Raw genomic sequence first — 24560 nt, 5'->3', positions numbered from 1 at the left:
TTGGCGACTGGTGTCAGTGGATAGTGGCCCGTGCCACTGGAGCTTGTGACGTGTGCTGAAGCGTTGTGTCCTGTGTCACTGAGATTGTCGCAGTACGTGTCGCTGTGTGGCTCCTCTAGTGGTGACTGACAGCGACTGCTGCTGCTGCTGACCGCCGACCGAGCATGAAGTAGGTTGTGTAACGCACACACTTAACGACAGAATAACATATAGGCTATTATATTAAAACTAAATATCAATATAATATTGTATTAGTCTAGCTAGAGATCAAAATGATATAATAATATATAATATAATAATAATTATATAATAATCTAATATTTACAGTATAAAATATTAAAATGATTAGTCCTGCTGTGAAAAAATACATTTATATAACTTTATCCATACATTTTTATATATACACGTGTTTCTAACTTGAAAAATAATGTTAAAGTATTTTAAACATAGTAGTTTGAATAACTAATTTCTAATAAAAAATGTCTTGGTGACACTTAACAATAAGGGCGATTTAGTTGATGTTAGTTATTGCATTAGGTAACATGAATTAACCGTGAACAACACATCTGTTGTGCATTACTTAAACTTTGTTAACGTTAACTAAACATATATTAATCTGTTATTTAATAAATTAGGTAACACGATGCTGTAAAATGACTATTAGTGGACATTACTCTTTAATTTACACGTCTTCTAATGCACCACTTTACATTCATTCTTTAGAATTAGATAATGTTTACTTACACATACACTAATGCATTTGTTCATGGATTAGATAACCTGACCTAACAATGAACAACCTATTTATTCAGCAATACTAAATCTCACAAGTAAACATATATAGTTAATTATTAATACATTATTTAACACACTAGTTAATGCATTAGTTATATAATGAACATATATAATTCATATAATAATAAACTATAATTTAGGGTGTCACACCAGATGACATCAAAACTTAATTTAGTAGTGGTTTTAAAAAAGTGAATTATGTGAGAAATGTTAAATTGACAATATTAATAATATTTATTTTAGTCATGTGTGACGGTGAAAATGCAAAGTGATGTCAGCGTACATTGCAGTGTTCATTTGTACAACAATATTAGGCTTTTGTATTTTAAAATCAGTTAATTCATTTTAAATGATTAAAATTATTCTAAAATAATGTCATATTTTTGTGCTTTTTTTAAAATTCAAACAAAACTGCACTTCTCATCCAAATTATGGCATTAGATATTTTTGCATTTTATGCTTTGTAAAATGAACGAAGTGAAAATTAAACATTCAAAAATGACACACTTATTTATTGTTTTGCTTCAATCAAAATTACTTTAAAATATGTTTATTATTACTTTTGTGCATTATATAAGTTTCCAGTTATAACTTAGAAATGATCACTGTAATTTACATAATTTTGATAATATTATTATATTTTTAGAATTATAATTTATAAACATTTATAAATCTTTTTTGCATTATATTTCATTTTTAAAAGCATTGTTGCTGACATTTCCACAATTACTTGACTATGTTTGTTTAGTGAACGACAAAATAATAAAACACTTCAGTAAAATCTCCAATTTGGCGATTAAACTACATATTTTACATTTTTTTCAGATTTTTTTCTTTAAACAACTTATCTTACGCTGTTTCAGCATTACAGTGCAGAAATAATAATAATAATAATAATAATAATATTACTAAGCCTTTTGTATTTTAAAATCAGTTAATTAATTTTAAATGATTAAAATTATTCTAAAAAATAATGTCATATTTTTATGCTTTTTTTTTTAAAGTCAAACAAAACTGCACTTCTCATCCAAATTATGGTATTAGATATGTTTGCATTTTATGCTTTGTGAAATGAACGAAGTGAAACTAAACATTCAAAAATGACACACTTATTTATTGTTTTGCTTTAATCAAAAATACTTTAAAATATGTTTATTATTACTTTTGTGCATTATATAAGTTTCCGTTATAAATTAGAAATTATCACTCTAATTTACATAATTTAGATAATATCAATATATATTTTTAGGATTATAATTTATAATTATTAATAAATCTTTTTTTGCATTATATTTCATTTTTAAAAGAATTGTTGCTGACATTACCACAATTACTTCACAGTATGTTTAGTGAACGACAAAATAATAAAACACTTCAGTAAAATCTCCAATTTAATGATTAAACTACATATTTTACATTCTTTTCTGATTTTTTTTTCTTTAAACAACTTATCTTACGCTGTTTTATCATTTCAGTGCAGTAAAAATAATAATAATAATAATACTAAGCCCAGTATGTTGTATAAACAAACTCTGCAATGTAATAAATATTATTTTTTGGCGGTTTTTATATTATTAATAAAATGTTGTTCTGTCGTTAAGTGTGTGCGTTACACAACCTACTTCATGTTGGGTCAACGGTCAGCAGCAGCAGCAGTCGCTGTCAGTCACCACTAGAGGAGCCACACAGCGACACGTACTGCGACAATCTCAGTGACACAGGACGCAACGCATCAGCACACGTCACAAGCTCCAGTTGCTAGGGCCACTATCCACTGACACCAGTCGCCAAGCATATTAACAGGTGCAATGGTTTCTGTGCGTCAGATGTCCTGTCACTTAACTAAAGGTATGGACGAATTGATTTTGTTGGCTAGTCTAAACACCTGCCTGGTGATCTACTTGGACCTGCACCATATCCCCAATCAAGCCCTCAAGATGTGCCACCAGAAGTGTCAATAAGCCTAATCCGAAGGTGCCAGTGGTTTCTGTCAATTAGATGTCTTTCTCTTTCATGCTGAACCACTTATGATCAATAACATCCTCTATAGTGGGTCCAAATTTAATATGGAATCTGAAGCACATCGTCAGCAGATCTCGGCATTCTGTAGAAAAGGAGAGAACTGATTAGTCTTGTATATTCTCACATGCTTAACATGAAAACTGTTTATAAAGTTACACATAATTTTCTATTTTTACAGCCATGACAACACGGTCCTTTTATATCTGTAACAGCACTTTATGTTGAGCTATTGTCTCACCTTTGGATACACTGGGGTGAAATCTTGGATACTCAACCACAGAGCGAAGGGGCCAATATCCATTCACCATCCTTGCCAGGAGTCTTGCCACAGACGTAACATTTTCTTCTAGAGCAAAATGTACAGGCCTTAAGCCACAAGATTTTACTAGACGAGAATGCTGGTAACATCTGCAGTAGATCTGGTCAAGTCCTGTAAGCAACAGATTTTAAGTTAGAAGAGTAGAACAGCAATTTATTATAATAATGCCATCAAAACTATTTCATTACAAGTGATCAGTGTAATAATAGTAGCAGATCAATAAGCTGGGATGTTAATAAGTGGCATAAAAATGAAAAACAGTCAATGCAAAATTTTCAGCATAACAGCCAGCATAAATTCTGAAATCTAGAACTGCCGGTGACCAGCAATACCAGAGGTTTCAGCAGGGGAGGTAGAAAGAAAAGCATCTTACCAACGTGCGGTTTTAAGCGGCCCCGAAAATAGTCACTGTTGCCAAAATCAATCAACTTGACTTGAAGGGTCTTTGGATTCACCAGGATGTTATCTTCATGGACTGCTTTATGGTAAATGCCATGCTCCAAGCAGTTCTGTAATGCAAGTAGGATCTGCAGGGTCAGGTGACGTGCTACACTTTCAGTCAAGCGGCCATTGTTTCTTCTGATGAATGCAGTCAAGGTCATGCTCGGCTGCATGTACTCCAGGACATAGATATAATGTTCTCCCACGTCAAAAAAGTCATATAACTCTATGATGTGGGGACATATGGGAGACGTCTGCAGGTCAAGAAGTAGTTCAGCCTCCAAAGGTGCATAATAGGCATATCCAGGCTAGAGAAAAATATTAGAAAAATGTTATGTATGTGTACTGTAAGATGTAACTGCATAATTATAACTGTATTATGTAATGTGTATAATATAGATTCCTACACCAAAGATTCAACACGTGTTCAGATATATTTATTATGTTGTTTACTTACCATCTCCACTATGTATTCTGGATCTAAGTCTGACTCATGAACGAATTTCAGGGCAACCTGCAAAAGCAACAAAATATTAATACTTTTTCCTAAAGCAATGAAAAACAAATCATAATAAATCCAATAACACATGTGTATAATACAACATGGACATGCGTCAACATACACGCCACTCCTTTTACAAGAAGAAAGATTAAGTAAACAACATGTACCGCAAAAGTGACTTACCTTTTTTCCATCAGATTTGCGTGTTGCCAAGTAGACAGTGCCAGTGTGTCCCTTTCCCAGCTTCCTTCCAAGCTCATAATTGTCAAGAGGAGATCCTGAAAAAAACAAAACAAAATGGATATGATAGTTTACCAGGAAATATATTTCAGTTGAGTTTCATTGTGCCATAAAACGGTGTTTGCTTACTGACAAACTAATAAAACTGACATTTTAGCGACAAGATGCCAAAGCACAGATGTTTCAAAACTAGTGAAGGGCAAAAATGTATCATGATTAACCCCAGTATATTTATTATGTATATACAAATAGACACTTGTACGCATATATCTGAGAAAATGTATAGAATATTAAAGAATGTATAGCAACTTATATATCAATGTAACAAAATAGTTTTGTATAATTTAGAATTTTGTTTTATGTATGAGGATGATCAGAAGAAAGGGACAGCACCTGAGTTAAATGTATGAGTGTCACAGCAAAGGACCATGTGATATTTCAGTTTTTCTTTTTATTAAATCTGCACAAATGTCAACAATTCTGTGTTTTTCTTTCAGGAAAAAATGAACTTAAATGATTGTAGCAAATTGCTGCAATATAACAAAGAGTGAAAACTTAAAGAGGTCTGAATACTTTCTGTACTCACTGTGCATATATATTTATAAAGTGTCGGGAAAAGTTACTTTGGAAAGTAATGCATTGCAATATCGAGTTAATCCCCAAAAAGCAACTAGTTGCATTACTCATTCACTTATTCATTCATTTCCTTTTCGGCGCAGTCCCTTTATTAATCCACCAACTTATCCAGCAACTGTTTCACACAGCGGATGCCCTTCCAGCTGCAACCCCTCACTGGGAAACATCCATACACATTTAATCACAAACACATACACTATGGCCAATTCACCTGAACCACATGTCTTTGGACTGTAGGGGAAATCGGAGCACCCGGAAAAAACCCACGCGAACACGGGTAGAACAAGCAAACTCTACTTAGAAATGCCAACTGACTCTGCCAAGGCTCAAACCAGCAACCTTATTGCTGTGAGGCGAACGTGCTACTCACTGCGCTACTGCGTCGCCCTTGCATTACTCAGTTACTTTTTCTGTTTAGTAATTGGTTATGTTACTTTTTCTGACCTGGTTTGATTCCTTTCACAAGTTTTTTTTTTTAAATAGAGGAGCTCTGCAATTAACAACACACCGCATAAAAACACACCAACAACTAATAATGTAGGATTAATGTTATCTTCTGAGAACTTCCTGACCCCAGAGGTATACATGCCATATTTACAGAGTAATGAACGTTAAAAGCAATGTGTCTGATGCTTGTGTACTTTTTGTTTTATTGGTGAAGTTAAATGAGCACTAAGACTATAAGCCCCTTTTCCTTTTCTTCCATGTGTTGAGAATAATGAGAATATTTCCATTAAAGAAAATGAAAGCTCTGCCATCTTGGTTTCTGTCTGTTTCTGCAGGAAAACAATCACTGAGTGCGGGATTCAACATTAATTTTAATTCAGCAATTTTTTTAACTCGCATTACATCACATTACAATAAAAGTAACTCAACTATTATTACCTAAGTTGTTTTAGTAAAGCGTTACTTTACTCATTACTTAGAAAAGTATGATTATTAGGTAACTCAGGTTACTTGTAACACGTTACCCCAACACTGTATATATAACTGTATATATAACACACACACACACACACACACACACACACACACACACACACACACACACACACACACACACAGACACACACACACATATATATAATATGTCAAAACAAATTTTTACTTTGGATGTGATTAATTGCAGTTAACCTGTGCTCAGCACTATTCAAACACTGATTTAAAACACCCATGTCACATTCACTCTGTGATCCGAGACTTGACATGCCTTCTGAATCTGCATTTGATTGAGAGTCTGAAAAACCAAACAATCGCACATAGCCTAGTAGGCAGTGCTCCAACATGTACCACAACTACAGCACATTGCAGATGCTCTGAATCCTGGCCTGTGGACCTTCCTACTCTTTCTCTTAAACTCTGCATTTCTTTACAAAGTTTATTCAGATGTCAGACCGAACACATTACAAGAACAGAACCATAAAAGACACATATTTTAAATGTTTATAACATGCTTTGCCCTGGATTCAAACTCATGACAACTGCATTCCAGGAGTGAACATTATCCACTCTCCACCTCTTGATGGAATGAATAGTTAACACAACATATTTTAATTCTTTCATTTGCTTAACTGTTTCTCTGTCAAAGTGGTTTCAGACCTATAGATTTGGTGGTGATTTGGATTTCAGTGTTTCATGAATCCTTGCTCTGCCCAACACTAATAAAAATTATCCAGAATTTACCGGAGATTTTTCAAGAAAAAATGATACCATGTTAAAGGAATTACAGGAGAAATGTGATGTCTCGTGATAAAAGACTAACCTTGGCTGGAGTCTGTTGTTCTAACATCTGACTTGCATTTGGAAGAATCATCCTCATCTTCATCATCTTCATTAGGGAACTGTGACGGATCCTGGAAGTCATCCAGATCTTCATCATCCTGAGAAGCTCCTTCATCTACAGTGCATTAGATGTACAAACATTTTAATAATTTTTATAATATAAATAGATTTTATATTCTATATTTTATTTAATTTTAACAAGTCATTATAATCTGTGACCTTTTCTTCAAATGAAAGGATTCAAGACACTGTGGCTGTTTCTATGCATTTTACAAATTTGTGCCACTGAACGATAACATAAACCCAATTTCACACTCCTATCCATGTTATATCCCTTACAAAAACGGGCTTTAGTAATCTTGCGGTCCTGCTGAACAAAATAAATTGACGACAGACCAAATAAGCAGAGCAAAATAGGACGGGATCACCACAGCACTTTCTGTAGTAGAGTATTACAAGAATTTAGAATTATGCGTGTGATTTTACTGTTGTTTTCATGTGGCAATATCAACTCATTACCACAAGAACATACAGGAAGATTGCATACAGTACAAGAAAATCCTGTGGTATATACTACAGAAATGTGAAATTAATACCACATTCAACTGGAGAATATTACAGTAAACAAAATATTGTGACAAATATTTAAAAAATATGAAAGTAACACCGCTAATTACTACAAGAACATTACAAGAATAATACATACAACTCTTCTTCTGTCTTATCATATGTAATACTACAGGATATGTTGGTAAGGGATGGCTTTTGTTTATTACCCATAGCACTCTTTCTGAATCAAAATCAGCAATGACAGTCATCTGATATCACTCAATTTAACAAACTGTATTTTAAGGACCAAATTTATCATAGTAGAATTGGAGAAATGAAGGGTCTTCTCGTAGTAAACTGACCTGAGCTGGTGCCGGATTCATCACTGTCATCAGGGAACTGTGGTGGTTCACGCCATGTTGTCAGCATCAAGTTCTCCTGATCTTCATCATCCTCAAAAGCTTCCTCGACCTTTCTTTTTCTGCCTCTGCCTCCTAAAGTGGACCAAAATATGGATGAGTTAATTACAGATTATCGCTTATTTTGGTAATCTGTTTATATTCATTACTACTCGCAATTAGGTAACCCCGAATAGTCCAAGCTTCGCAACTACCAATCTCTCAGTCGAATATTTGCAGAGGTAAATTATGAAAAGAGCATCATGACATTTTGGCTATATGGGGGTTCCTCTATGTCTGATTTCACATCGAATCACTGGTTTTCACCCCTTAAGTTGGTACATAGCCTGCTGTTATACCAACCTTTACCAGATGTGTTTTTCTGCGTGTCAGTTATGTGCTCCATATGTGATTATTTATTTATTTAATTATCAGACCCCCACCAATCTCTACTCCCACAAACACCAGCCCTCCCCAACCCAGCCCCAAACCATATCATTTGACTATGTAAATCCTGATTCAGGGACACTCCTACTACTTGTAATTTAATTTACTATTTTCATTTGATTAGGTTATCGATTAATTGATTAAAAATACTTCACTCCCAACCTTACAATGCAGAATGTTAAGCACCAAGTTACCCCCTCCCCCCCACCCCCCCCCCAAAAAAAAAACGATTTTACGCACAATTTACTCCCTCTCAAGTGGTTCCAAACCTTCATGAGTTTAATGTTTCTGATGAACCCAAAAGAAGAAGAAAGCTGAAAACCTCTAACCATTCACTTCCACAGCAGGAAAACAAAAACTATTGAATTTAATGATGACAGGTTTCCAGCTTTCTTCCGAATATCGTCTTTTTTTGTTTGACAGTAAAAATAAAATCATAAAGGCTTGGATAAAGTAAAGGGTCAGTAAATTATGACAGAATTTAAATTTTTGGGTGAAGTATATCTCTTTAACAAAGCTGTAGAAAAGTGTGTTCTTGTGGTAGTAAACTGACCTGAGCTGGTGCTGGGTTCATCACTTTCATCAGGGAACTGTGTTGGTTCACGCCGTGTTGTCGGCATCAAGTTCTCCTGATCTTCATCATCCCCAAAAGCTTCCTCGATCTTTCTTTTTCTGCCTCTGCCTCTGCCTCCTAAAATGAAACAAAATAAGGATGAATTAATCACAGATTATCGCTTATTTTGGAAATTTGCTTATATTCATTACTACTCGCAATAGGGTAACCCTGAATAATGAAAGCTTCACACCTACAAATCTCTCAGTTGAATGTTTGCAGAGGTAAATTATGAAATGAGGATCATGCCATTTTGGCTATATGGGGGTTCCTCAATGTCTGATTTCACATCGAACCACCAGTTTTTGACCCTTACGACCCTAAGTTTATTTTTTTTGGTGAACCCAAAAGAAGATATTTTGAAGAAAGCTGAAAACCTCTAACCATTGACTTCCATAGCAGGAAAACACATACTATTGAATTCAATGATGACAGGTTTCCAGCTTTCTTCAGAATATCGTCTTTTTAGTTTGACAGAAAAAATGAAAATCATAAAGGATTGGAACAAGTAAAGAGTCAGTAAATTATGACAGAATTTAAATTTTTGGGTGAAGTATATCTCTTTAACAAAGCTGTAGAAAAGTGTGTTCTTGTGATAGTAAACTGACCTGAGCTGGGGCCGGGTTCATCACTTTCATCAGGGAACTGTGTTGGTTTACAGCGTTTTGCTGGCATCAAGTCCTCCTGATCTTCATCATCCTGAAAAGCTTTCTCAACTTTTCTTTTTCTGCCTCCTTAAGTGGATCAAAATATGAAGGTGTTAATTACAGATGATCACTTATTTTTGTTAATCTTCATTCGTTACTACTCGCTATAGGGTGACCCCGAATAGTCAAAGCTTCGCAACTACCAATCTCTCAGTCGAATATTTGCAGAGGTAAATTATGAAATGAGGATCATGCCATTTTGGCTATATGGGGGTTCCTCAATGTCTGATTACACATCGAATCCCCAGTTTTCATCCCTTAAGTTCGTATATAGCCTATTTTTATACCAACCTTTACCAGATATTTGTTTTTCTACATGTCAGTTTTGCACTCCATATGTGAATATTTATTTATTTATTTATTTTATTATAAGACTCTGTCAATCTCCACTCCCACAAACACCAGCCCTCCTCTACGCAAGCCCCAAACCATATGATTTGACTATCAGTCGAATACAGAATTGGTTCCAGAATTGGAATACAGAAAAGTTTAGATTCGACTATGTAAATCCTGATTCAGGGACACTCCTATTAATCGGTAATTTTTAATATTTTAATTAACTTCTTTAGTTTGTTGTTTGGTTAATTGATTAAAACGCTTCACTTCCTACATCAAAATGTAGAATTTAAAGCACCAAATTCAAGAGAGAGTTCACCCAAAAAATTTTCTGGTGAACCCAAAAGAAGATATTTTGAAGAAAGCTAAAAAACTCTAACCACTGACTTCCATAGCAGGAAAACAAATACTATTGAGTTTAATGATGACAGGTTTCCAGCTTTGTTCAGAATATCGTCTTTTTTGTGTGACAGAAAAAAAAAATCAAATAGGCTTGCAACAAGTAAAGAGTCAGTAAATTATGACAGAATTAAAATTTTTGGGTGAAGTATATCTCTTTAACAAAGCTGTAGAAAAGTGTGTTCTTGTGGTAGTAAACTGACCTGAGCTGGGGCCGGGTTCATAACTTTCGTCAGGGAACTGTGTTGGTTTACAGCGTTTTGCTGGCATCAAGTCCTCCTGATCGTCGTCATCCTGAAAAGCTTTCTCAACTTTTCTTTTTCTGCCTCCTTAAGTGGATCAAAATATGAAAAAGGTAATTACAGATGATCACTTATTTTTGTTAATCTTCATTCGTTACTACTCGCTATAGGGTGACCCCGAATAGTCAAAGCTTCGCAACTACCAATCTCTCAGTCGAATATTTGCAGAGGTAAATTATGAAATGAGGATCATGCCATTTTGGCTATATGGGGGTTCCTCAATGTCTAATTTCACATCGAATTCCCAGTTTTCATCCATTAAGTTAGTATATAGCCTATTTTTCTACCAACCTTTACCAGATATTTGTTTTTCTGCGTGTCAGTTTTGCACTCCATTTGTGAATATTTATTTAATTATTTATTTTATTATAAGACTCTGTCAATCTCCACTACCACAAACACCAGCCCTCCTCTACGCCAGCCCCAAACCATATGATTTGACTATCAGTCGAATACAGAATTTGTAAATTTAGATTCGACTATGTAAATCCTGATTCAGGGACACTCCTATTAATCGGTTATTTTTAATATTTTAATTAAATTCTTTAGTTTGTTTTTTGGTAATTTGATTAAAACGCTTCACTTCCTACATCACAATGTAGAATTTAAAGCACCAAATTCAAGAGAGAGTTCACCCAAAATTTTTTCTGGTGAACCCAAAAGAAGATATTCTGAAAAAAGCTAAAAAACTCTAACCACTGACTTCCATAGCAGGAAAACAAATACTATTGAATTTAATGATGACAGGTTTCCAGCTTTGTTCAGAATATCGTCTTTTTTGTTTGACAGAAAAAAGAAAATCAAATAGGCTTGCAACAAGTAAAGGGTCAGTAAATTATGACAGAATTTTCACGTTTGGGTGAAGTATATCTCTTTAACAAAGCTGTAGAAAAGTGTGTTCTTGTGGTAGTAAACTGACCTGAGCTGGGGCCGGGTTCATCACTTTCATCAGGGAACTGTGTTGGTTTACAGCGTTTTGCTGGCATCAAGTCCTCCTGATCTTCGTCATCCTGAAAAGCTTCTTTGACTTTTCTTTTTCTGCCTCCTAAAGTGGATCAAAATATGGAAGAGATCATTTCAGGTTTGCAGTTTACCGATACTTTGGTTGCACCGCAATATAATGGCTCCAAAATTTTGGTGCCACTGTAGTTTGCAAATGGTAGTATCATCATTAACGATTCTACAATTTCTTATATGTGGAAAAGTTACTGAAATGCTCAAACATTTGTGCCAGCAAATAATCAATAGGCCACTTTATTTTACTTTCATTTTAATTGTCTGCATACGGGACATAGTTTGCTGCAGTCATGACAGATCATTTAGCATGATCAACTATTAATTAATTTATTTTATTATTATCATTGCAATAACAACAAAAGAGTCACAGTAAATACAAAAAAGCAGAAAAAGTCTGTACAAAAATTACTTTTTTAATAATAATGGAATTGAATTGAAGTATTATGGCATTTAAAATATAGTATTTTTGACTATTTGCTTTATTTCATAGATTTGAGTTCTGAATTAATACAGTATTGCAATACTACTTGGTATCATGATACTTCAGCTGGTATAGTATCGTGGGCTGAATTAATGGTATCGTGACGACCCCATTACAGATTATCACTTAATTTGGTAATCTGCCTTCATTCATTACTACTCGCTATAGGGTAAACCCTAATAGTCGAAGCTTCGCAACTACCAATCTCTCAGTCGAATATGTGCAGAAGTAAATTATGAAAGGAGCATCATGACATTTTGGCTATATGGTGGTTCCTCTATGTCTGATTTCACATCGAACCACCAGTTTTTGCCCCTTAGGTTCATATATAGCCTATTGTTATACCAAACTTTAGAAGATATGTTTTACGGCGAGCCAGTTTTGCACTCCGTATGTGATTATTTATTTATTTTATTATAAGACCCCGTTAATCTCTGCTCCCACTAACACCAGCCCTCATCTACCCCCGCCCCAAACCATATGATTTGACTATAAGTCGAATACAGAATTGGTAAATTTAGATTCGACTATGTAAATCCTGATTCAGGGACACTCCTATTAATCGGTTATTTTTAATTTATTTTAATGAACTTTTTTAGTTTGTTTCTTGGTTAATTAATTAAAACACTTTACTCCCTACATCACAATGTAGAATTTAAAGCACCAAAATAAAAATAAAAAGTTTACCCAAAAATAAAAAATTTTCCTCACAATTTACTCCCCTCAAGTGGTTCCAAACCTTTATGAGTTTATTTTTTCTGGTGAACCCAAAAGAAGATATTTTGAAGAAAAAAACTCTAACCATTGACTTCCACAGCAGGAAAACAAATACTATTGAATTTAATGATGACAGGTTTCCAGCTTTCTTCAGAATATCGTCTTTTTAGTTTGACAGAAAAAATGAAAATCATAAAGGATTGGAACAAGTAAAGGGTCAGTAAATTATGACAGAATTTAAATTTTTGGGTGAAGTATATCTCTTTAACAAAGCTGTAGAAAATTGTGTTCTTGTGATAGTAAACTGACCTGAGCTGGGGCCGGGTTCATCACTTTCATCAGGGAACTGTGTTGGTTTACAGCGTTTTGCTGGCATCAAGTCCTCCTGATCTTCGTCATCCTGAAAAGCTTTCTCAACTTTTCTTTTTCTGCCTCCTTAAGTGGATCAAAATATGAAAGTGTTAATTACAGATGATCACTTATTTTTGTTAATCTACATTTCATACTACTCGCTATAGGGTGACCCCGAATAGTCAAAGCTTCGCAACTACCAATCTCTCAGTCAAATATTTGTAGAGGTAAATTATGAAATGAGGATCATGCCATTGTGGCTATATGGGGGTTCCTCAATGTCTGATTTCACATCGAACCACCAGTTTTTACCCCTTAAGTTCGTATATAGCCTATTTTTATATTAACCTTTACCAGATATTTGTTTTTCTGCATGTCAGTTTTGCACTCCATTTGTAAATATTTATTTTATTATTTATTTTATTATAAGACTCTGTCAATCTCCACTACCACTAACACCAGCCCTCCTCTACGCAAGCCCCAAACCATATGATTTGACTATCCCAAACCATATGATTTGACTATCAGTCGAATACAGAATTTGTAAATTTAGATTCGACTATGTAAATCCTGATTCAGGGACACTCCTATTAATTGGTTATTTCTAATTTATTTTAATTAACTTTTTTAGTTTGTTTCTTGGTTAATTGATTAAAACACTTCACTTCCTACATCACAATGTAGAATTTAAAGCACCAAATTCAAGTGATAGTTTACCCAAAAATCACATTTTTCCTCACAATTTACTCCCCTCAAGTGGTTCCAAACCTTTATGAGTTTATTTTTTCTGGTGAAGCCAAAAGAATATAGTTTGAAGAAAAAAACTCTAACCATTGACTTTTGAATTTTCATGTTAGAGTGAAGTATATCTCTTTAACAAAGCTGTGGAAAAGTGTGTTCTTGTGGTAGTAAACTGACCTGAGCTGGGGCCGGGTTCATCACTTTCATCAGGGAACTGTGTTGGTTTACAGCGTTTTGCCGGCATCAAGTCCTCCTGATCTTCGTCATCCTGAAAAGCTTCTTTGACTTTTCTTTTCCTGCCTCCTAAAGTGCATCAAAATATGGAAGAGTTAATTACAGATTATCCAGGGTATATACAGAACTTCTTAAGTTGAATTTAATACATTTTACTACCTTTTTTAATACCTTCAAAAAAAAGTTCAATACCAGCACGATTTACACAAGCTTCAACTGCAGTGGCATTAATCAAAGTGTCACAATGGGCCTTTGTCCATGTCGTCAATGTCAATAGTCGCTCTTCTACGAACAGATCGGTACGGTTACGGTTGTTTCTCGGTATGGTTACAATTGTTGGGCTCGAAAATGTAATACTTCGTCAGATGACGTTCATTATTTTTAATACTTTTTAATGCTCTTAATTTTGGCTAATTTTATTTAGAGAAACTGCACAGAAGGACTTACTTCAAATATTGACGATAATAACACAAATAATGTAACAAGAGCTTAAAGTGATAAAAAAACTGGTAAACTGATACGGAGGTAGACTCTCTTCAATGATTATGCTTTGCACAATAATTTAAAAGTACAATGTCAAATAAAGTGTTTTCTTCTAAATAACAAGTGCTTAAAGTGCTTAAATAACAAGTGCTCAAAGGGCTAAAGAACTAAATTCATTCATTCATTTTCTTGTCGGCTTAGTCCCTTTATTAATCCATGGTCGCCACAGCAGAATGAACCGCCAACTTATCCAGCAAGTTTTTACACAGCGGATGCCCTTCCAGCCGCAACCCATCTCTGGGAAACATCCACACACACTTACACACACACACTACGGACAATTTAGCCTACCCAATTCAACTATACCGCATGTCTTTGGACTGTGGGGGAAACAGGAGCACCTGGAGGAAACCCACGCGAAGGCAGGGAGAACATGCAAACTCCACACACAAACGCCAACTGAGCCGAGGTTCGAACCAGCGACCCAGCAACCTTCTTGCAGTGAGGCGACAGCACTACCTACTGCGCCACTGCCTCGCCAAGAACTGAATTGCTAAACTGTAAATTTGAAGTGAAATCAAGGCCATTATCACTTATTTTTTGTTTTGGGTTGTACGCAAAGTCCTGCAAACTCCATTTCCTCCGTCAAATAAAAATATCAGGCTACCTCAAATCGATCACTCCACAGAAAATATGCATTTAATAAATGCTCCGCTGTTATAATTATTTAACAAAACCCGTCAACATTTTTAATAAAAGTCATTAGATTAAAGATTATGTCTCATGATTATGACTTACTGTGCGCATGCTGCGTGTTATGAAAGAAAATGACAATGAAACTCAAGGCTCATTTGATGACTTTTTATGTATAACAGTTTTGTTGTTTACATATGATATTGCATTAATTTTCATACATGTTTTATAAGCTGCAAAATCAAAGCCTCAGTTTGGTGTTGAGTTATCATTATAGAAAAATCAAGACAAGGGATTTGATTGATTCGTAGATTATGTAGTTTTTTTTATAAACTGATACTATGTAAGAATCACTAATAACTGTAATTTTACAAATGGAAAAAAAGGTTTGTGACTGGGCTTTCTGACACGGCTCCAAGCAGCACAACGGCCATCAGCATCAGCGATGGTTTATGTGAACTCATCTGTATCAAAATGTGACCATAAATATTCCTCTTTCATTTTACTTCTTTGGCAAAATACGTCTGTAGACACGTGTGTTTGCACTAACAAATATTTGTATTTATATTTTTCATTTAGAGGCCGATCACAAAGAGCACGCCTTTCTGTTCCAAAAGCGCAAGGCACACTGCACTGCCTTTATGTTGACAAGAAAAAAAGAATCGCGGTGTTTTTTTGTATGTCACTAGGAAACAACTGAATCCGCTGACCTGTATTGTGCATGAGTCGTGTTGCTGTTAATGTTATAATTGTAATTTTTAATAATATTGTGATATTCAAGATCTGTAAAGTAATACAGCCCTGGATAACTTGAAACAGCGACCACAAGTCTCTCTTCATCATTAAAAGTTCGCTGTAGTCGCCTTGACAACACAAGCTGTCACCTCAACAGAAACCCTGCAGTGCTTCCATTTGATTGAAGAAAGAAAAACATGCGACTGACTTAACAAGCTTTTTTCGCTCGACAGCAAAACGTGAGGCGTTCAGAGCGCATAAGCAGCGCGTAAAACACTGGCAGCAGTTAGTAAACCATTCAACAGATGCCCCTCTCAACACAAAAGCGCGTTCGCCGTGATCGGCCTCTTATGCAGCCAAGCTTTAAAAATATATTTTAAAAAATTATATTTTTAATCGTTAAACTGATACCATTAATCAGTTACAGACACACCCATTCAGTTAACAGTTAGTCAGTTATTTTGAGCATCCCTAATTAAACAGCTTGCGCAGGGCCTTAAATAGGCCTATTTTATTTTTATTTTTTGTAGAATTGGAGAAATTAAGGGTCTTGTCATAGTAAACTGACCTGAGCTGGGGCCGGGTTCATCATTTTCATCAGGGAACTGTGGTGGTTTACAGCGTTTTGCTGGCATCAAGTCCTCCTGATCTTTATCATCCTGAAAAGCTTCCTCTGCTTTTCTTTTATTGCCTCCTAAAATAGATTAGACACAATAAACATTTTATTCAATTTTCATAATATAGATTTGATATTCTTTATATTATCAACATTTTCTTTAAAATCAATTGACAAGTAATTGTAATCTGTGACAGTTTCCTCAAACAAAAGGATTTTTAAGACACTGTGGTTGAGTCTATACATTTTACATATTGTGTCATCAAATGGTCGCATAAACCCAATTTTACACTCCTATCCATGTTATATACTTTACAAAAATGGGCTTTGGTAATCCTGCGGTCCTGCTGAGAATAAATTTACCACAGAACAAATAAGCAGAGCAAAACATGCATGACAGGATCACCACAGCACTTGTAGTAGGAGTATCACAAGAATTTAGAATTATGCGTGTGATTTTTCAGTTGTTTTCACGTGGCAATAGCAACTCATTACCACAAGAACATACAGGAATATTGCATACAGTACAAGAAAATCCTGTGGTAAATACTACAAAAATGTGAAATTATTACATTGTATCTGGACAATATTACAGTAAACAAAATTATGTGGTAAATATTTCAGATATATCAAAGTTATACACTTTATTACAGTATTACATACAGCAAAACCTTATAAAACAACACAGCACTACACAATAACCACTGCAGTTTTTGTGGTTCTTCTCTTTTATCATATGGAGTACCACAGGGTATTTTTGTAAGGGATGGCTTTAGTTTGTTCCCTATGACACACTTTCTGAATCACAACCAGCATTTCATGTTGCTCATATGAACAAACTGTATTTATGGAAAACATTTATCAAAGTAGAATAGGAGAAATGAAGGGTCATAGTAAACTTGTCACTTAACTCACCTGAGCTGGTGTTTTCTGCTACAGGGCGGGAACAATTGCTTCTGTCCCCTTTAAAAAAATCAATCAATGTCCAAATGTACTCCATTTATGTTTGTTACAACAACAAGTAAATATAGAAATTCAAAATAGCAAAGCGAATCTCGATCGTTTTCGCACTGAGCTTTTTTCACAAACTCGATTTGACAGCTGTAAGTACAACTTGTGCTTGAACGGATTGGAAGATTACTAATGAAAACTCTGTGTGCGTGAGCCTGCGAAGCCCGTGTTCTGTAACGTCATCATTAGAACGCGCGTTCCGAAAACCGCGCTCAGCTCTGCAGTGAGCGCCACTTTGGAAAACTCTGATAGTAGGGCTTATTCAGGATGGCGGCCTACATAAAGGTTCCCGGCAAACATTTGAACCTCCGCTGACCATTGAAAAAAGACGTCTCTCTGACACTGTGTCATGGTTGAAAAATATATCCAAAACGGGAATTGAAATGACGTCATGGACGTCTTCTGGACGTTAATAAAATGTCTTTTCTGCTGTAAATTCTCAGCGTATACCTTGTTTTATTGTTTTTGAAAAGGAAATTCAACAGTACATTAGAACTATTGCTTCCTCTAAAAATATTAAAGCCATTAGAACGGTTATTTTCATTTTTAATTTTCTTAACACATAAGTTAATTTGTTTTTCTTCTTATTGTTGTTTTCTTTTCTCTTTTATGTGCTTATTTGATTCCTTGCTCCTCTGTAAAACTCATGTACATTCTTGCATTTCTATGATGTTATTGTTACCCAGACATTAATAAAAAAAGAAAAGTCTTTTCTGCACGTCATCTGAACGTGTAAATATGCCTTATTCTGGTTGTTTTTAAGATATGTTGCTGCGTAATTTAAGTGTTTTAATAGCCTAATTATACATATAAAATAATCACACTCATTATATAAAGCTGTCAACGGCAATCAGGTTCTTAAAAAGTTTAATTTCAGTCCAGTCAGACCTGAACGTCTTTACAACATTGTAATCACGTGTACATCATAATTAATATGTCATTTGAGGATTCAATAGTGTTACAATTTAGCAAAATTATTTATTGTGCATATTAGTAGTTTTAACATAGTGACAGATTTACATCACTGCCAAACAGACACACATAATAAGTTAATAAAACAACACAAGTGAAATTTTAATGTGGAGTCTTTAATTCTAATATCCTCCAGCTCTTCCTGGAAGGTGCTTGCTGTGTTCCTCCATTCCTGCATCTTTTTCTGTGTCTAGCATTTGGACTTCACAGCATCTGAGTGAGAGGACTATGATTTTGCACGACCCTACAACTAAAAACTTACAATAGGTCTAGGATTATTGTCATGTTTCATGAATGAACAGCAATGTGCAGAGTAGCAATGTTAACTAATGGCAATACATAAACTTTCCCCCCCCACTCATCATTTTACAAGTGTCCATATCCACATGTTCACCCAAGTCCACAGTTTTGTGACAAGCAAAAACTGCCACTCATGGCTTACACTGAAATTATAATTTAATGTAATATTTTCAGTCTGAATCTGTATAAACATTTTAAAACATCTGAACATTAAAACAGCAAAACAGCCATGTCTATAAAGAGATATACAATGATGCATAGCAGATTAAATCCAGAATTTAAATAATATTAAGAACTGGGTTAATTGTTGGGGTATATAAATATATTTTCCCAAAATATTAAGCAGAAAATGGGCTGCACGGTGGAGCAGTGGGTAGCAGAAACACCTCACAGCAAGAAGGTCCCTGGTTCGAGCCCTGGCTGGGTCAGTTGGCATTTCTGTGTGGAGTTTTCATGTTCTTCCTGTGTTTGCATGTATTTCCTCCTGGTGCTACGGCTTCCACCAACTCATTATAGTTGCTACACCTAAATGTAACACCAAAATCACAGTCAGAGTAATCCCTCTAAATCTAATTATTATCATCATTATTACTACTATTTATTACTGATTGATTTATTTTCTCATACATTTTTAATTTGTTTTTTTTTATCTTATTTTGTGTAAAAAAAATCAAATCTTCTAATAATTAATAATTAATTTCTTGTGGAAAACCTGATGCTTGTGTCCTCCTGGGTTAAATCTATGCATTTTAACTGTGACAAAGAAAATGTTTTTACAGGTGACTGTCTAGTAAACACTCTAGAATCTGAGTGTTCTGATTGGCTAAAGTATGCATCTCATGTCAGCACGTTCTAGACCTGAACGTGCTCTTTCCGGCAATCTTCCTTCTGCATTCACACAGCACAGTATTCCAGCAAATTACTGGAATTTACATGAAAACAAGTAGTTTTCATTAACATTGTGTTGGTTTTTCTGTTCAATTAAATTCATATTTTTGTTTAAAAATTTGTTTCCCAGAGATGGGTTGCGGCTGAAAGGGCATCCGCTGCGTAAAAACGTGCTGGATAAGTTGGCAGTTTGTTCTGCTGTGGCGACCCCAGAGTAATAAAGAGACTAAGCCGAAAAGAAAATGAATGTTTAAAATTTGCCTATTTTTTTAAGTACTCTTGCAGTTACTTATTTTAAATAAGCTAATTTATTTATTTGTTGAATTTAATTAATAATATTGGTTGTAATCTGTTACCTCAATTTTATTGAGTAGATATTGGGTATTATTTTTTTACAGTGTGAATGTGCCGTTTACATATTTCAGTTAATATGGAAAACGAGTGCATGTTTGTTAACTGTATGATCAAAAATAAGAGTAATAGGTCATCAATATCGATTAAAAGGGTTATCAACAATCAATCAATCATTGAGTAGCCTAATCATTTGTTAAATACAGTAAATTATAAATTTATCATAAATCATAAAATATTCTTTCTCTGATATAAGTATATCATATTATTATTTCTCTCTCACAAACCCAACAGTCACACCTTCCATGAAAACAGTTGCACAAATCACAATATAAGAAATTCACTGACTATTTTTTTATTTCTTTGTAGAGAAGATTATTAACATTTTGGGTTTGCATATTATGTATGATTATGCATACAATATAGAATGTGCAATAGTCACCAGTGTTTGGCCCATACAATGCCACAGGAATGTAGAGAAAGTTTGGTTAGGCTATGAAACAGAATAAATAAATAAATAAATGAAAAATTATTAATTGAAAATAATGTAAACAAAATGCTTAATGTTTTGTAATTTTTTTAACGACACAGTAAAGACAGTTAAGACACAGTGAAGAAAAAGTTACTGCTCATACTAATAACTGTAGGACCGTACTGTAAAACATTCACACTTTTTTCCACATTAAAATTTTGATTCCCATGAGACACACACACACACACACACACACACACACACACACACACACACACACACAAACGACGCTTTATTAAAGGCAAGTGTATAAGCTTTTCATCCTTTAACAAAAAGCGTACAGATAAAAGCAAAACGTAATTAGAAAAAGAAATTGATTATTTAAAAAAGAAATTAAAAGATACATTTTGTGAAACCAAAGCCAAAACGGTAAATATACTTAAATCAAAATTAAAATCCTTATGCTGCGTTCACACCAGACACGGAACGCGCATCAATCGCGAGTGATTTACATGTTAAGTCAATGCAAACGTGCGAATAGACATCCTGCGGCGTGATCCGTGCGAATTGAGCGTTTTTCGCGTTTGACGCGTGAATCTCTCGAGTTCGAAAATCTAACCACCTTCAGCCGACATTAGCGCCGCGTTAACCAATCAGGAGCTTGCACTTGTGGGGGCATGATTGTGACGTATCGCCTGTTGTCAGTGTCCCGGGGGAAATCCTCTAGCTGACACCGACAAAAAGGTCATCAAACTGGGCTTGGCTCAGTCAGAAGCACCGCTGGAAGCCTCCGTCATCCAGGTTCAGTTTCTGAAGGGGTTTATGTGCTCACAGAGCTGGATGCACCTCTGAAAGTATTTAGTGGACTCAGAAACGGCCCTAAATGTATCGACCAATGACTGTAAAAAATAAGGACGACGCGACAGCCCTTTTTCCCATTGAACGCCTTGAGGGCAAAACGCCTGCTTGACGGGCACAAACTGTCGCAAAAGACTGCTGAAATTGGAGCCTTGACATGCGCAGAAGGACTGTCTGATGGAGCCAGAGGAGGAGCCGCGAAAATGAGCGGAGTCGAGCTTCCAACCAAACGCTTTATGTAAAATCAACCACGCCCCCCGAACTTCTCACTCGACTGCCGGTGTCTGAACTATAACAAACGCTCGCTGATGTAAATAGAAGCACTTACATTAAAAAACACAATAATATACGGTTTAAAAACGGTGTGATGTAAGCTGTTAAACTTTAATAAAAGCAATACATGGTGGACTGCAGAAATAAACGATCTTTTATACACTCTAGCCTGAATATGAGCACAAATAAAATATTCTCTTATTGTTATATTTGTTGTTGGTATTTGTTATCTTCATAGGGGTAGAAATAACACTTGTAAAATATGAACAATAACATATAAACAACACATACATTTTTAGAAAGGTTTTTTATTTTGAATTAGCCATCAACAGAACCCAAAATATAGCCTACACACCATAACGATTTACCATGCGGGAACAATCGTGCGTTTAGAAGATAAATACAGCAAGATTACTAAATATCAACAGGATATTTACACATCCCAACCCTGCAATTTGTCAATTTGTGCAAAAAAACTTTGCACTATTAATACAATGTCTATCTGCTGCAACATCACTAGTATATTGTTTATTGATTTTCGCTTGTTTATTTAATTTTTTTGCCTCCGTTTTCATTTGGTTTATTCGATGCCTTCATTATATCTGGCAACGAGGAATTTACATTCATTTTAATGTTAGCAGGAGTGTTCAAATAAAACGCCACCAGTAAATGATGTAAATAAATAATATCTAACATTTACAACTCTATTAGGTTATATAAGATTCGATTTCAAGAACCTTATAATGATTTATAACAGCAAATTCAGTAGATTACTTAATAACATGCCAAAACTTAAAATGCAGAGACGTCCTGTAAAGCAAGTTCAAATAACCTTACAGGAGATCAACGTGGAGATTATTATTTAGACACAAAGAGAATTACTGCTAACAATCTCCTGTATTTTCCCCGTACTTAAATGGGTTTATTTTATTGTGCAGTTTTATTGTCATTTTCGTATTTCTTAATTCTTGTGCACTACAAAATGTATTCAATTGTATTATTATTTAATACTTGTGCAATCGATACAGGTTTATTGTTATTTATTTTGTCCTTTATTTAAATAATTGCTATGTATGCTGTTTGCATCTTTATTCAAAGGTTAAACTCAGTGATACACTTTGCGTTCACATAGTAGCCTGCGTTTGTTGTCATATCAACAAAAATGGTTGTAATAACGTTAACAAATGTGAGGGTTTTATATAATGAAGATTCAATCGCGCCAGCTCCGGGCAGCAGCGCATAACCTACTCGCGGCGTCGCGGGCTGATTCCGGCTCGCATGCGGCAGCGCCTGCTTGCTCGGCCGCCGCATCTGGCTCAATTGACTCGGGCTGGAATCGGGCAGTGAGTCCAGGCATCCGGAGTAGGTCCAGCAGAGGTAGTCAGTCTGAGGGGTAAGTCTCCGGCAGGCAAGAACTGGCCCCAGTGTATTTTGCTATCTGGGTGGCTAGGCGTGTATTAGCAAACTAATAAAGCCCGAAAAAAGCTCTGACCTTAGCGAATAAACAGTGTTCCACCAGATCATGTATGTCAGAAACTGTAGTTTACTGCTGAACTCATTTTGTCATAGTAAAATATCACAGAAATCGAGTAATAACACTTCAGTCTTCTGCCGAAGCTCAGACGCGCTGCATTGAGAAACTGTCAATCACCGCTGTCAATCACGATGACACGCCCAGCATTAAATTACTGCTAAAAACAAACTGTTTACAAAAATGAAGATCTGCACCTATTTCAGCACAATAACCAGTGCCTTAATCGACCAGAACCATCTTTCGGGACATTTTATTGCAAGTGTAATTAATTTTTTTATTTGGGCTCAAGTCTCCTTCATTAACACGGAGGAGGCTGGCTTTATGACTTGTACTGCAGCCAGCCCCCAGGGGGCGATCTAACGGCCGAGACCTTCACTCAAACGCAGGCTTGCGGCACACTTGGTATCGACGCTGCTTTTCAGCCTTCATAAAGCACATAAACACTGTTATTACTTCATAAAATCCATGTTAGCCATTTAGCAACGAAGCTAGAGTCACCGGGCAGACAGAAGCCCTTCCCATCATGCGAATCTGAAGTGAATTTGACGTGCGAATGAAGCAGATTTGACGCGCTAATGAAGCAGGGTTTGACGCGCGAATGAAGCGAGTAAACTTATGTTCACGCGGCTATTTACGCACAATTTATCCGCCCGTTCCGCGTCTGGTGTGAATGCAGCATTATTTTTACAGAGAGGTGAGTTCATTATACACTGCACTAGACAATCATATTATTTTCATAAAGAACGCCCTTCTAAACTACTGGCTTTAAGATGAATTTAAAGCTAATATACCAGCTATTAGGCATGATGGCTCGATATACACCCAACCTATAGGATATCAATGTTGTATTTAAAAATTATTATCAACATGTATATTCCTCAGAATGGGATTTGGACTCCCAAAATATAAAACTTTTTCTTAAACAGTTAAATGTTCCCAAGTTAAATGATTCTCGGAGAGATAAATTGTATAGCCCTATAGAAGAATTGAAATCTGCTTTAGATTCAATGAGCTCTAATAACCTGGGGTTAGATGGGATCCCCCCACCCCCCCTTAAGAAATGGAAAGATCAACTCGATAGCTCTACCTGTAGGCCAGTTAGTGTACTCACACTATGTACAGATGCCTTGAACCAGGCCAAAGTACGCTTTTCCCCCTTCCTGTCTTCCCCAATGGCCTGCACTAACATTACAATCGGGCCTGGGCACGCTTACGTCATCGATGCTGCGCTGTTCAGTAAGCGCTCTCGCTCAGCACAGTGGAAATTTCTTTAGCGCTTTGGTCGTTTGGGATGCGGTGACACACAGTCAAATATTTTGCCGAACAGATCAGCCACTTTTGGCGC

General features: G+C 35.5%; 1 protein-coding gene across 5 annotated transcripts in view; it reads right to left on the bottom strand.

Annotated features, from left to right (window-relative positions):
• Nucleotides 1–1801: 1801 nt before the first annotated feature.
• LOC110438663 (serine/threonine-protein kinase pim-2) overlaps nt 1802–24560 on the bottom strand; it is a 32049-nt gene continuing 9290 nt past the window's right edge. Inside the window, exons 3-17 of one of the 5 annotated variants that reach the window (XM_087253764.1) lie at nt 17472–19364; nt 16509–16634; nt 13973–14098; nt 13013–13138; nt 11408–11533; nt 10390–10515; nt 9353–9478; nt 8685–8822; nt 7649–7780; nt 6718–6852; nt 4263–4357; nt 4035–4091; nt 3510–3885; nt 3056–3247; nt 1802–2899 (exon numbers count right to left, since the gene is read on the bottom strand). In XM_087253764.1, the coding sequence (XP_087109890.1) occupies nt 2790–2899; nt 3056–3247; nt 3510–3885; nt 4035–4091; nt 4263–4357; nt 6718–6852; nt 7649–7780; nt 8685–8822; nt 9353–9478; nt 10390–10515; nt 11408–11533; nt 13013–13138; nt 13973–14098; nt 16509–16634; nt 17472–17556 (2076 nt within the window). In that variant the 5' untranslated portion in view covers nt 17557–19364 and the 3' untranslated portion in view covers nt 1802–2789. Of the gene's footprint in view, nt 2900–3055; nt 3248–3509; nt 3886–4034; nt 4092–4262; nt 4358–6717; nt 6853–7648; nt 7781–8684; nt 8823–9352; nt 9479–10389; nt 10516–11407; nt 11534–13012; nt 13216–13972; nt 14099–16508; nt 16635–17471; nt 19365–24560 lie in introns of those variants that run through there. The other 4 variants (XM_087253766.1, XM_087253765.1, XM_087253768.1 and 1 more) reach the window with 4 other exon arrangements.

The sequence above is a fragment of the Danio rerio genome, chromosome 5, assembly GCF_052040795.2.
Source record: "Danio rerio strain M-AB ecotype USA chromosome 5, GRCz13ab, whole genome shotgun sequence".
Lineage (NCBI taxonomy): Eukaryota > Metazoa > Chordata > Actinopteri > Cypriniformes > Danionidae > Danio > Danio rerio.
This window is presented reverse-complemented; position numbering and strand designations above follow the sequence as displayed.